The 15,293-nt window shown below is 40.5% G+C and overlaps 1 protein-coding gene across 4 annotated transcripts in view; it reads left to right on the top strand.

The window, feature by feature from the left end:
- Positions 1-15,293, top strand: part of LOC114243933 (uncharacterized) — a 463,932-nt gene extending 448,639 nt beyond the window's left edge. For 3 of the 4 annotated variants that reach the window (XM_089738716.1, XM_028175586.2, XM_089738715.1), the window contains 9 exons: positions 349-497; positions 867-1,021; positions 1,220-1,420; positions 2,211-2,355; positions 2,768-2,969; positions 3,587-3,722; positions 4,604-4,730; positions 10,998-11,130; positions 11,431-15,293. In XM_089738716.1, coding sequence (XP_089594842.1) covers positions 349-497; positions 867-1,021; positions 1,220-1,420; positions 2,211-2,355; positions 2,768-2,969; positions 3,587-3,722; positions 4,604-4,730; positions 10,998-11,130; positions 11,431-11,947 — 1,765 coding nt within the window. In that variant the 3' untranslated portion in view covers positions 11,948-15,293. The remainder of the gene's footprint in view (positions 1-348; positions 498-866; positions 1,022-1,219; positions 1,421-2,210; positions 2,356-2,767; positions 2,970-3,586; positions 3,723-4,603; positions 4,731-10,997; positions 11,131-11,430) is intronic. The other variant, XM_028175587.2, reaches the window with a different exon arrangement.

Genomic DNA, 15,293 nt, shown 5'->3' with positions numbered 1-15,293 from the left:
CCGATTTTTCTTCTATTGGATATCCAAATGAGTCAACTAAAAAAAACAAAAATTATAAATGACTCTTAAATTCAATAGATAAAGAAAGATGTGCTCCGGCCTAGAATTTTTCGCTAAAACAAATAAATATTAAAGCGACAGAAGATAAAGACAAATCTATTGCTATGCTTCAGTACCACTAAAATCAATCATTTATCATTCATATTTTCCATCTAAATTTCTAGAATATTTTCTTCAATTTCTGTTCTACTTTTCTTTTCTTATACCTTTTAGCATTCATGTTTATTTTTAAGTTGTACATTGTTTTGTTTATTTTTATTTCAACGACATTCATCACGTTATTTCTAGCCAGTCGTCTTCTAGGAGCGGTCGTGAAATGGAGTATCTGGTGTCATCCCAACAGATCCAATTGTACGCCACTGGTCCCGGAGTCGACAATAGCTTACAGCATACGGTGAACCTATTATTCACTCATGTCAAGAACTATAGCGCTGTTGGTGAGGAAGATGAATTTAAAATCAATTTATTCCATTTTTTTAATCTAAGCCCCGAACCTAAAATCGGTACGAATGGATTTTTTTGTAAGAATGACATGTCAACTCAAGTCTCGATGACTCCGTTTGTCGTGAATCAGATTTTGCAGAGCTGTAAGCGCATCTTGTGCAAGTCCCGAATCAATTTCGATAAGAGGAAAGTTTGAGATTTTTCAAACTGTATTCCAAATGGGTGTTTGAGCCAATTTAAAAAGACCGCAAGGGCTATCAGTGAATCATGAAAGAGTAGAGATCTCTTGTTAAGTTCTGCACTAAAAGGTGAAATTTCTTCATTTAACTCGATTCCACTCGACATTAATCCTTGATTCTCAGCATCAAAACTCGCCTGTGGTCTTCGCACTCCGTCTGACCCAAGAACATGGATCACCAAAGCTTGTGAAGTGAAAGTTCCTGAAGCAACGCACGTGGCTTGCAAATGTCGAGGGCTTGGTACATATGCACTATTCACGATAGCTAGGTCTACGTTGGTAAGCATCACATTTTGTTCGGATATTAAGTTATAACATATGCCGTAGGGACAGTAAAATTCTAAATTGGACCCGTCAAACAAAAATGTCTTAATATTGTAATTTATTTAACAATCGCCCAAGATGAAGTCTCGAACAATTCATGGAATAAACAAAAGACTAAGAAAAAGACGGTTAAGAAGATTCTTAATTTTACAGACCGAGGCAGAAAAGGACCTACGCGGTATTGTGAAGATAACGGTCAGTCTGGGAGGAGCGATGTGCTTAACTGCAGCAGCTTTGCAACTGCTGGCACTGGTTGCTGGGACTAAGGCGAAGCTACCTGTACTACTGAAAGCTGCGACTGCGGGGACTCACTCAGCTGCGATGCTGACCCTGCTAGAGTGTGACACAAGACAGGTTTGTAGGAGAAATTCATACACCACAAATATATACCAGAAATATCGAATCCTCGGATAATCTAAGTTTTATAATTTCAAGTTAGCTAACTTCTAACCGGATATGTGTGGTGATTGATCGCCAGACATAAATATAATCAAATTCAATTCAATTTTCAATTCCTTCTTCTTCTCGGGCTTGCTTTTTTTAAGGGATTTTATGACCTGGTAACTAAGACGTTTAGGTCATGTCTTATTTTAATTTATAATCTTACTTTTATGAAAAATATGAAGTGAAATGAAATGAAGATGATCAATTTGAGAAATTAATCAACTGGGATGAAATGAAATGAAATGAGATGTGATGATATGGGATGAAATATAATCCCCGTAAAATGTGGTAATTTACTGAAATTTTTTCAGTGGACTTTTTGGAGAATCCCGAGAAGTTACGTCCAGCGGCTTTGTTTCATTTTCCCACATTTGTGCAGTTTCACAAATATTAAACGGTTAATAAACCACCGTTATTACACATTTAAACCTGAAGAAACACTAAATAGACAAAATAAAACAAATCACACAACTTCGCTCCTCGCGTTCTGCAAAAAAGTTCCTTCGTTAATTAAAAAATTACAATTATTTGATTGATAATAATTATTTGATAGATTACATGTTCTAGTTGGCCATATGGACGTTATTTTAAATGCTTAGACCTCATATATAAAGGAGGGTCGTGATCTCAATCCTTTATTTACGCATACAAAAAGTAGCGTATACAAAAAACTAAGACTTGTCAATTATCCTGTGTCCAGGATGAAGCGTGTCCGGGTACTCTGGGATGGGTGTGCGCGGCGTGCTGGTGCGCGGGGTGCGCGGCGCTTTGTGCGCAGCCGCTACTGCTGCAGGCCGAGCTCGCTGGGAGAGCTCAGAAGGCACCGTCTGTTGGACTACTTGCCGGTGAGTTACCCGAACATAGAAACGATCAGTGATCAGATTCACGATTGACTTCCACGGTGAAGGAATAACATCGTGTAACAAAAATCAAACCCGCAAAATTATAATTTGCGTAACTACTGATGATAGGACCTCTTGTGAGTCCGCGCGGATGGGTACCACCGCCCTGCCAATTTCTGCCGTGAAGCAGTAATGTGTTTCGGTTTGAAGGGCGGAGCAGCCGTTGTAACTATACTTGAGACCTTAGAACTTATATCTCAAGGTGGGTGGCGCATTTACGTTGTGGATGTCTATAGACTCTAGTAACCACTTAACACCGGGTGGGCTGTGAGCTCGTCCACCCATCTAAGGAATAAATAAAAAAGACACAAGACGAAAATGTGCTATTTAGTAAAATAGGTGTTTGTATTTAAAGGTGTGTGCACATTGTCGTGGCTGACTGCACGGATATGGGGCGGCGCGCCCCTGCAAGTGGGGGCGGGTGCGGCCGCAGTGTGCGCGGCAGGATGCGCGCTACTCGCCTCCCTCTGCTTGGCGCTAGCACTGTGCGCCGCTGCGAGACTGCGAGCCATCTCACACAAGGTCCCCGCTGACAGGAGAAGCTATATCAATGACAGGTTAGAATCAAAGTGAATAATAAACATGCATTATATTACTGGTGGTAGGACCTCTTGTGAGTCCGCGCGGGTAGGTACCACCTCTGTGCCAATTTCTGCCGTGAAGCTGTAGTGCGTTTCGGTTTGAATGGGGGGTAGCCGTTGTAACTGTGCTGAGACCTTAGAATTTATGTCTCGGGGTGGGTGGCGCATTTACGTTGTAGATGTCTATGAGCTCCAGTAACCACTTAACACTTAACTTGGGTGGGCTGTGAGCTCGTCCATCCATCTAAGCAATAAAAAATAAAAAATACCACCTTGAGATATGAGTTCTAAGCTCTCAGTGTAGTTATAACGGCTGCCCCACTCTTCAAACCGAAGCGCATTGCTCATTCTTTATCCTACCTATACTGATAGCCTTGAGAGGCTATTCCAGCGTCATCCTAATGTGTAGGTGAGATCAAGGAGCTCCAACCGGAGTGTTGCTAACACTGGTCCTAGCAAGAGCAGTGCTTCGCAGAATCCACCACCAGATCGGAAACGCGACCCACTGAGAAGATCCGGCGAGAAACTCAGTGGGCTGTGTCTATGGGTTAAAAGCGCATTGCTAATTTTTCTTTAACTGTTCCACTTTTCAGAGGGCGTGTCGTTCGTCACACATTAATACTTCTAGTGTCAACATCGGCGGCTCAGGCAGCGGGTGTGGCGTACGCACAGCCCGGGGAACGGACCGTGGCGCACGTGGCCGCGCTATCTATCGCTGCCCTGGCCAACGTATGTACACCCTACGACGGATCCATCAGATCCAATAACCTTTACATTAGACGCCTTCAGCTCTAACACTAGGAGCAGGTTTAGGGACCCCGGTAACCGTACTCGTCGAACTCGACAAAGAGGTCGACGTGCAACCTAACCCATGCATCAGGCCGGTGCGTTTCTCGCCGGATCTTCTCAGCGGGTCGCGATTCCGATCCGGTAGTAGATTTAATCGCGAAACAGTCGCTCTTGAGTTCTTAGGTCTCCTTCGGAGGTGCTCGGGCTGCTGTTAGCACCCCTCCTGGCTGAACCTTTGCTCGCCCACCTGTCCTGGTGAAACTCAATCATAAAAAAGCCCCTCGGGTCAACGAAGACAATTCATTTATATGTCGCATCTGGACAAAGGAAACACATCTAGTGGGTTTGAGCCGCAACTACTCGTCAAACGTCGTTTCAATTCGGATGGCGTGCTTCGGCAGAGTCGAGATGTCATCGCTCGAGTGGAATCGAGACACATTCGTTGCCTGACTCAGGGCCCCGAAACTGCGATACTTTAAGACAAATATTTTTTGTATTGAAACTAGCGACATCTTGTAGCGGATGCCCCTAAACTTATATGTTGTTAAATTGTTTAACTAAATACAGTAACTAAAAAGACTAATAAATCATTATGGTGCATTATGGTACGATATGGTGGAGACAAAGAAGAAAATTGGTATAAATTGATTAATTAAACTAACTTACTAAGATTACGTTAATATTATTTAGAATGTAATATAAACAATTTATAAGTAGCATCGAACGTTGAATTTTAAGGGTCTTGTTATAAATTAAATATCCTATTCATTTTCATTTTTGAAAAGCGAAAATAATTAAGATTTATCTATTCATATTATCAGGGTATAGCGATGCTGGCTTGCTACGTGATAAGAGATGAAGAGTGTCTGCGTTCAGTCCGAAAAGTCCTGACACTGACTCCGGCTCGAGACTGGAGAGATGAACCCACCGGAGATACCTCGCTCAGTTGTAAGTAATGTAGTATTTTTTTATTAATTTTTTTTTTTCACTAAAACTAAGCAATCGGTTAAATGAGTCGTCTATTATCAAAGGTGGCAATCTGTGCATTTGGACAAAAAATTTTTATTGATATTTCAATACAGATTGATTTGAATATAATCGTCTCCTTCAAAGAATACGGTTCAAAACTTGCATTAAATAAAGGTTAATACTTAACCTGTTATTTATCTAAGATGTCGTTCAGAAGAGTTTTGTGACTGCCAATGGAATACAAAGTCAATAATTCGTTTTTCTGATTTACCAATAATTATCCAAAAGTCACATTGCCGGCTTTGATAATAGTCGACTCAAATATAACATGTCATTTTAAACATTCATAAATTTGGATTAACAGTCTGCTTAGTGAGATTTTTTTAACTTCTCGATCGGGTAAAAGTTAACTCAAATTTGTATGGAGTTGGAATGTTTGCCTACGTTTACCGCTATCCGGGTCGTTGTTCCAACTCCATACAAATTTGAGTTAACTTTTACGCTCTCGAGAACGTTAAAAAATTCGTACTAAGCACACAGGAACCTAATTATAAACCAGTCTTTCTCAAAGTGGGCGATAACGCCCCCTGGGGGGCGTTTGAAACCTAGAGGGGGGCGTTAAGGGGCCCAGGAAAAAATGGGGGGCGTTGATGTGGGTTAGGGGGGCGCTGTAAAATTTGTAATTTCATTTACTTAATTTACCCATTACCTTCCAATGTCGAATAGTATAGTAAGCCTAAGCAACTCACTTATTGTAAACATTGTTTACTATTTTATTTCTATATAATAATAGGTTGGGGAAAAAGTTTTTTCGCATTTTTTAAGAACATTCACAACATTTTTTAATATAGTTTATTCGCATTTAAATAAAGTATGTCGGTACCATTTTGTTCGATAACTTTTTGCCATCTTGTAGGTAGGGACATGATCCCATTGCTTTAGAAATTTTGGGGCTTCTGATCAAAATACCGCGACAATTGGTTTTGGCAGTCCTCTCGTGATGTTAACCTGACACTGCCTAAAGAATTCTGAAGAGACCGAAACAGGTAGAAATCTGAAGGTGCAAGGTCAGAACTATACAGCGGATGCATTAACACCTCCCAGCCAAGCTCTCTTAATTTTTGCTGAGTGGCTAAAGATGTGTGAGGTCTAGCGTTATCGTGATGAAAAACCACACCCCTTCTGTTGATTAATTCCGGCCGCTTTCTCTCAACTTCTTGCTTTAATCTCATCATTTGTTCGCAGTAGAGTTCAGAATCGATGGTCCTGCCTGGTGGTATTAGCTCATAATGTATAATGCCCTTCCAATCCCACCACACACACAGCATCACCTTGTTGCGAGTTAACCCGGGTTTTGCCAGACTCTGTGAAGCCTGACCGGCCTTTGACCACAACCTTTCTCGTACGTTCTTGTCGTACGTGATCCACTTTTCATCACCAGTTATCAGCTTCTTCAAAAATGGTTCGGTTTCATTACGTCGTAATAAAGAATCACAAATGAGTACACGGTTCGTTAGGTTTCTTTCAGTGAGCTTTTTTGTGTGCCCAGTTTTTTTCAAATGCGCCATAACTATTTTGTGGTCAATTCCCAGTTCTTCAGTTACGTCTAACTACTGATATGCCGATCTTGCCCACTTTTGCAAAAATGGCATCGATTTTATCCGTAATAGGGCGACTAGAGCGACGTGCATTTTTGACATCAAAATTTTCGGATTGAAAACGCTTAAACCAAATTTGTGCTACTCTCACAGAGTATGCACTAGGTCCATAAACATCGCAATATTTTTTCACGGCTGGCGTTGCTTTTTTACCTTTTTTGTAGTAAAATTTTAAAATGTATCGAATATCTTCATTAGATTCACTCATCTTGACAGTACGAAAAATAAATAAAATCACACATCTTCATAATTTTAATTTGGAATTATCTTCTTTCGAACTTAAACTTTTAATGATACCAAAACCAGCCAGATACAAATAGTATAGCCAAGGAGATTTTATTACAAGTTCATACATTTTTAAGCTATTGCATAGCTTTTATCGCGGGCCTTGAGCGCGGCGACCGAATCATGAAATTCCGTAACAAAAAAAACCTAACATCCCTCACTCCGCCTACCATGTAGCTCGCGTTCAACACATTCACACGTTGCGCTTGTGTAGTGTTTGTGAATAAGCGCGTGGCGTGACGTCACACTGCATGCGCATCGTGAAAAGTCTGCCCATCTGTCTCGCGCGCGGTTTAGCTTATGAATATGAAGGGGACAGTTAAGGTTTTGCCTTTATTAAGGTTTAATATAGCGTGGTCTTGTTTTATTACTGTTTTAATATTAAATTATCATTGTCTAATGTCATAAGTTGATAAAAAATGCTATGCAATAGCTTTACCGCCGCAGTTCCCGAGTGCCACACGTTTTTTTTTTTTGTCAAGAGGAAATCGCCGGACTTCCGCCCTTCACTGGGGATGGAGGGCGGGGCATGTCGGAGTCGAACCGACTAAAACCTCTTGTCGCTCAACAACCAGCATCCAAACCTCGCATGAGACAGAGCTCATGAAAAGGCAAAGGGGGGAAAGTGAAGCGTTTAGTGCGGAGCACATCTCTCCCATTACCCTCCCCCTCGGGACGCCGGACTGGTGGTCGTCGGCGCCACGACCACCAGCCCTCTCGGTCGGCAGGCTGTCCGAAGCCTGCTTAGATGGCGCCGGTTAGAATGGTCTATCCTACGGAATACCCCGTTGGGTCAGAACCAGCGTGGGTTGAGGATAGCCGGCCTTCCATCACCCGGATGCTCATGCGTAAAACGTGTGCAGATCAGCTTGCACGTCGTCTTCTTAGGCCCCCTTCGCCGGTCCCCAGGCCGACATGTGAGGGAGATCCGAAACACTTAGAGGGCCAGGGCTTGGGCGAGATTCGCCTCCCTGGACCCCGCTCGATGGCGGCGGGTCTGTGCATCTCTCACGCGCTCCACCGCCTCTTTTAGCGAGATGGTGCACTCGCAGAAGTCGAGCATCGCCTTTCACGACTCGTCGTCACCGAGCATCGATGCCAGAACACTCGGCAACGACAAGTCGTTTCCTATTTTTGCGACGAGGACACGCCACCGCCCCTCCCATGCGGGGCATGCGACGAGCGTATGCTCTGCCGTGTCCAAGTCGCAACCTACCGTCGGCTCGGCTCCGATCCGGTGCAACCATGCCCAGTGAGTACCTGCGTGAGCTGGAAAGTGAGGCGTCCTCTGTCACGATTCACCCAATTCACAAGAACCGGGCGAATCGCCTCGACGGTCCTACGACCAGCCGAAGGATCGACCAGCCGCCTGGACCATGACTCCAGCACGGACCGCCGAGATTGGGCCCTCCGCGCGCTGACCACACCGGGGCTGGGACGCGCCACGCCCCGGGCACGAAGGTTAGCCCGCCACTGATAGTCAGCGGCGGGCGCCTCCGCCTCCAGGACCCAAGGCGGCGTCCCAGTACACACGCCGCCTCGAAAGAGATGGTGCGATAACCACGGATGATCCTGACCGCGATGGTGCGTTGCGGCCGTTGCAGCAACTTCGCCACCCCCACGGCCAGTGACTGGCCCTACGCGGGCGCCTCGTATAAGGCGCGTCACCTGGTCAGGCCCCCCGATGTTGGGAAGAAGCCGGCTTAACACGCCGGCCACCCCCAACAAACAAGGGACCAGGTTCTGAAAGTGAACACGGAAGGTCCAACGACTGTCCAGAATGAGGCCGAGGTACTTCAACTGCACCCCGACCCGATACGGACGCCTCCAACAACGATATGGGCATCGACAGGTGGCACTCTCCGCGGCCTGTGGAACCACATGGCCTCAGTTTTACTGAGTGTCACGTCGAGGCTTAATCTCCTGATTTTGCCGATGACATGCGCCACCCCAGCGGTGGCAAGACGAGCAAACTCAGCAAAACTCCCCCCCGGGACATGACCAGCGTGTCGTCTGCGTAACAGATTACGCTTAGGCCCGGGAGGAGGGCACCTCTCAGTACCCAGTCATACCCGATATTCCACAAAAGGGGGCCGAGCACCAACCCCTGTGGAACACCGCGCACGACCGGGAACCTGTGCACGATCCCACCGTGCTCAGTACACGTGACCGATCTGTCCTCCAAGTAGGAAGCCACCAGTTGGCGAAGGTAGGGAGGCACTCCGTGTCTTACCAGGAACATTTTTTAAATAAAAGAACACTTATTGCGGCATAACTATAATAGTTAGACATATGCTGTCGCGACACTTTTTGTAAATACTAATGTTTTTTACAAAGTTGTAGTACATTATTTTATTCTGTCATCAATAGTTTTCGTAGGGCACGCGACGTAAATAATATTTTAGGTAAATTTTTTTTACACCTTGGGTTATTGGAGTTTTAGTAAGGATATCTAATTTTTTTCAAAAAAGAATATAGCCTATGTCACTCGGGAATAGTGAAGCTTCCAAATAGTGAAAGAATTTTTCAAATCGGTTTAGTAGTTTCGGAGCCTATTGAATACAAACAAACAAATCTTTCCTCTTTATAATATTAGTATAGATATTAATTATTACAAATAATAAAAACGCTGACTTAGGTGGCGGTTTTTATTTGAACCAGTTCTAAATTATAATCTAAAATTCTATGAAAAAATACCCATATTTATCTATAATACGAAATTATATTAATTTATTTTTCGTAGTTTCCTTCCTTCTTGCGTCGATAATCCTCAGTGCTGAGGGTCGTGGCCTCCTCTAATAACTTTCTCCTGCAACATCTTGCGCCATTCCTGCCTGTCCTCGGCTGTGTGGATAGCAACGTGGACTGAGGTATTGAGAGTGGAGCGTATTTAGTCCGACCAGCGCATTGGATTTCTGCCTCTGTGCCTTCTCCCGCATACCTTGCCTGTTACCAGCAGCTTTTCCAGATTTTCACCTCTCTTTCTGGCGATATGTCCAAAGATCTCGAAACTCCTCCGCGCGCATGTAGTGCGGAGGTGCATTGGAATCTTGAGCTCGGTAAGAATGGATTCGTTGGTTCTGTGTTCTGTCCAACGAATCCCGAGCATTTTCCTCCAGCACCACATCTCAAACGCGTCGATGCGTTGGCGGTCGGCTTTCTTGAGGGTCCAAGTCTCTGCGCCGTAGAGAAAAATGCCACCCAAACACGGTCCATTTGGGACATAGCTCTCTTTGCCATACTGATTCGCCTTCTGAGGTCCTTTTCGGAGGATCCATTACTAGCTATGACGGAGCCCAGATAAATGAAATCCTCTACGACTTCCAGGTTTAGCTTATTCGTAGTTTAATAAGTTATTATTGTTAGTAGTATTATTTACTAGTCGAAATATAAATTTTTAATTATCTTATGATGAGAATCTTATATTAATGAGAAAGATAATCAACAAAAATAGTTTCGTTCTAATAAATTAGCATAGTAATAGAGTGAACTAGCAATTTATTTTGGTAATTCTGAATTTAAACAAACATTTTGATGAGAAGAATTCATTTTTACTTTGCAAATTTGCAAATACAGGCTCTGTAGCAATGTACGGACATATAATAATATGAAGAAACAATAATAGCATCTACAAATATATATGTACCACGTGGTACTACATTTACTAAAATTGATACAACATTTATTAATTAAATTAATGAAATTGTGGTTTTAAAGTTTTAGGGGTGTATAAAAAATGGGGGGCGCTGAAAAATAATTGATTTTCAAAGGGGGCGGTAAAAGAAATAAGTTTGATAATCACTGTTATAAACCATATGCATGAAATAGACTAATTTAGTTTGGTATACGTGTATGTATATTGACATTAATTTTAAATCTTATCTTATACCTTTAAACGAGCAATTTTTGTATATATATATATATATATAATCTGAATCTCGGAAACGGCTCCAACGATTTCCATGAAATTTAGTACCTATACAGGGGATTCCGGGGGCGACAAATCGATCTAGCTACGATTTATTTTCAGAAAATGTTGTTTTATTCGTGTTTTCAATAATCAACTCTTCCCGCCATCTATTGGCGAATAATAATACAATTTTTCTTAATTGAGGGCAACTAACCACTTTAAACACACAAAAAGATGGCGTTATCAAAAAAAAAAAACGAGCGAAACTCGGTCATCATCTATTTACTTTAATTATCGATGTCCGTGTAAGGCTCAAACAAACTGGATCATGCAATAAGTTGTTTTTAATGTTTCATTGATTTGATATATTTTAATCGCATCTGACCATTCTAGTATACATAAAACAAGGAGGTGAAGTTGAGAGTCGCGGCGGCGTCGGCATATTTGAAAGCACATCGTCACCGGTTTCACCAATTTCCTCGTACTGGCGAGCTCCTGGACTTGAAAGCCCTACTAGGTTACACAGGTAACCATCACACATCACTTGGCAAAATTGTTTATTCAACTAATGCATATTGTCAAAAGTAGAATCAAGGAGAACATTTCGTCTTCTCGCATTAAAACTGTATAATTGTTTTAAAGGTTTAACGTTTATTGGAACGAAGTTCCTTACGGCAGGCTTGGAGGAGATAGGGATTTTGCTGCGCGACTATGAAAAATGTGTGAACTGACATACTAAAAGATTCCGTATATTAACTCAAATTGGAATATTTTTGGAAATTGTACACTTTTAATGCGAAAAGACGATTTATTTCATTTGTTCTAGGCGTCAATCGACTCCAGACAGTCGCGCCGACATCGTCCGTTGTGTAGAATATAAGTGTCCAGTGAGAGGGCCATCGGGTGGACAAGCTGTCTGCGACCTCATCCCTCGCGGCGAGTACGACGCACGTGTGTGTCTAGAGCTCGGCGTGATGCGTCCCCCACCGCCCCCCACCCTCCTCACCTGCTCCCTCGACATCGAACCCAACAAGCGAGTCGTCCACCCCACCGACACGTGCACCATTTGCGTCCACTCCAATCCGGACGTCTCTAAAATTCCCTCGCCTCCAATCAAAAGCTGCCTCAAAAAAAATAAGAATCTATCTTCGAGCTCCTCCCTGCCATCCATCGAGGCCAGCAAATCCGATATCGACCAGATCAACAGAGAATGGAAGAAAGCCTACGATTCCCCGGAAACTGATAAAATGCTCAACAAAATCTCGAGCGATCTGGATTTTCTATTGAATAGGAATCAAGAGAGCAAAGCCGCTCTCGACCAAATAGAAGAGGCTCCGACTTAGTGTCCATCTGAGGCTTAGTTTAGTCTAAGGAAACGAATAAAATGGAAACAGGGGTGCGTTACGCCAGATAGTTAATTGTAAATAGTTAAACATTGTATCCAGATTTAGGTATAGACGTTTTAATCTATGTATGATTGTAACGTGTTTTATGTGGGCATTAAATAAGAATGATTTTATTTATTCAATTCTAAAAAAGACTAATGGAACAGTGATTCGATAAGTTTAAAAAATATATATTTTTAAAAGTATTTAAACGGTGACGTATCTGAAGATGTTTCTAAATGACTTAGAAAACTAATGTCCCGCTTATGTTCCGATATTAAAAATGTTTCTGTTTTAGTTTGACTGCTCTGAAGCACAGAGCACAGACTTACATACAATTCTGTGTTATATGGATGACATAACTCACATCGTAATGTGGTTTTTGGTAATAATTACAAGGAGGTATACAGTGAGTTAGTTCAGCCATCTAGTGCACTAAATACACTTTCAATTTGTAGGCACATAAAACTGTTCTTTGTACTAACTTGACCGGGACTCGAAAACGTCCACATAAAATGTAACGGTAAGTAACTATAAGAAATCTTTACGTATACTAGTCAATGTACTTAAAAATGTACAATACATAAGTTAAGATAACATTACGATAATTATCGACGGTATATCCTGATGGAATGACACTTTATTAGTAAATTTCATAAAGAAATGTCATAATATTTGTTTTAATTATTTTTCTCGATATGCAATTGATATCTATGTAGTTTTAAGTTAGCAACAATCTGTGTGCTTAGTGCGAGTTTTGTAACGTTCTCGATAGCGAGCCAGTTTGCTCAAATTTGTATGCAATTGGAACAGCGCCCCTAGCGGCATACGTACCCGGTGTTATTTTGTGAGTGCGAGTTCATATTAACGTTGTGATCTCGTAACCGAGTAATTTTACCGAAATGAGTACCACGAATGACATTTGTGCGAGAGCGTGTTACAAATTAGTGGATTTTAACGTTTCGATCGAGTATTTCTTTAGTAGTTCTATTTTTCAAACTAGAGAGGCAAAAGTATCATGCCATAGAGCCTAATCTTTTTTTATGAAAAATTATAATATGGAGTGAAATGGATTTGATTAATTTGAAACATTAATCAATTGGCATGGAATGAAATGAAATGAGATCAGATAATATGGGATAAAATATAATCTCAGTAAAATGCTGATTATTTACTGAGATTCACCTCCACTAATACAAACGTTTTTCAAAAATTAGTTTCTCTTTTCCGTTTGTGTTCACGATTTTAACTGATTCTAGAATAAAAACTATAATCACATACAAATCTAATTCAATAAAGACTAAATTTACTCCGGATTCAGTGAGATGTAAACAAACCCATATTTACTATTAGAAGTAAAATTAAGAAAGACTAAAACAATAGGCCCAATCGCATTAGGCTACTATATTCGATAAACAATTGAACAACGAAATGTATAGCGTTTTTAGTGTTTAATTTTTATTCGACCAATTGTTATTAAGACAAAATTTAGCGCAAAATTTAACATTTAGGGTGCCTATCCACTGGAGCGGAGCGAAGAAACGGGGAAATATTAACCAATAAAATTGCACAAAATCATTTTGCCAACTTATGATTTTGATTTAGTTGGTTAATATTTCTCCGTATCTTCGCTCAGCTGTTTCGCTCCGCTCCGGTGGACAGGCACCCTTAAACTTGAATAATCGTTATTGGAGTATTTGACAGCAAACAGTGCAAATGCAGAGGCGGATAAGGGTATATATAGATCAGATTAATAATCGACACATTAAAATTTCATTGTAAAAGTTGAAAAAACTAAGAAAACGCATTGTTACAATATTTCGTATTTGGGACTAAATGTCTAGCAGTTGATGACAATTATACTCTATTCCAATTACGAAGTCCCATGAGACAGATGTTATTATTATGTTATTGCGTGTGTGTGAATTAATTGTATAATGATGTAGATTGATCGTGTCTTTTTTAAATGATATTTACGACCGTGACCAAAAAATGATTTTTATTTAAAATATATAGATTATGCGAAACGTAAAGAGTTAGGTTCTAAGAAGTGTCAAAATAGAGACTTCGTAATTGTAATAGAGGATAGAACGCCTCTGCGGATGCGTCAACATTTTCATTTAAAAAAAAAGGTAATATAAAGTAAGTAAGTACTATTTATGTACACCATTTACTGGTGGTAGGACCGCTTGTGAGTCCGCGCGGGTAGGTACCACCGCCCTGCCTATTTCTGCCGTGAAGCAGTAATGCGTTTCGGTTTGAAGGGTGGGGCAGCCGTTGTAACTATACTGAGATCTTAGAACTTATATCTCAAGGTGGGTGGCGCATTTACATTGTAGATGTCCATGAGCTCCAGTAACCACTTAACATCAGGTAGGCTGTGAGCTCGTCCACCCAACTAAGCTATAAAAAAAAAACCTTGGTTTTCTCAATATAGATGTGGACGCGAACTATTAAATTTAAAAAATAATAATGTGATAGTATTTTAATAAATTGTTTTTTTTTTCATGTACTATTAAGTTTTATTGTATAGTGATTTTGTGTAAATTTTTGTGTTCGTTCCACTACAAAGCTGTTTTGGAGAAATATACGGTATTATTTCATGTATACGGTATCATTAAGTATTTTGGAAGCTGTTATTAATTTTTAGTTTTTTTTTTTTGTAAAATAATGATAATCATCAAAGTACGCTAACATTACAGTTTATGACGAAACATTATTTTAAGCGTTTAATACCTATTTATGTTTAATATCTTTCACATCTTAGTTATAATGCAAACGATATGGCCGGTATATATTTAATATCTAATTAGCTTTCCTACATGGAGTACTTAAAGAACTACATACTCTCCTTAAGTATGTACTTCCTTAGTAGTAATAGTTCCATTTTTCCAACAGGAACGCCCAAAGTATCACACCATACAGCCTAATATTTTATCTTAACCTGTTTCAAGCTAAATATAAGAACTTGATATTTAAGACAGAAAAGAAATAAGTTGCTTGTATTATCAAAACTAATTGTTTTTAATATTTTATAATTTTTATATTTTAATAATTTATATTACGTTAAAGATTGGGCTCAAATAGCTTTGAATGTTATAAATTTGAATTCAAAATTATTAGAGGTTCTTTACATTGTTAAGCATTCGTAGACTCATCATGTATTAGATAAGAAATGTGTAAAAAATACTATATAAATAATAATATTAAATATATGTAATAATGTAAATATAACTAATTTAAGAAAATTAATCTAAGCGAATTACGGTATATTTTATTTACAAATACATTTTTTTACCAATGA

The sequence above is a fragment of the Bombyx mandarina genome, chromosome 25, assembly GCF_030267445.1.
Source record: "Bombyx mandarina strain Sakado chromosome 25, ASM3026744v2".
Lineage (NCBI taxonomy): Eukaryota > Metazoa > Arthropoda > Insecta > Lepidoptera > Bombycidae > Bombyx > Bombyx mandarina.
Note: the sequence above shows the minus strand (reverse complement) of the source record. Positions and strands in the feature narration are given on the sequence as shown.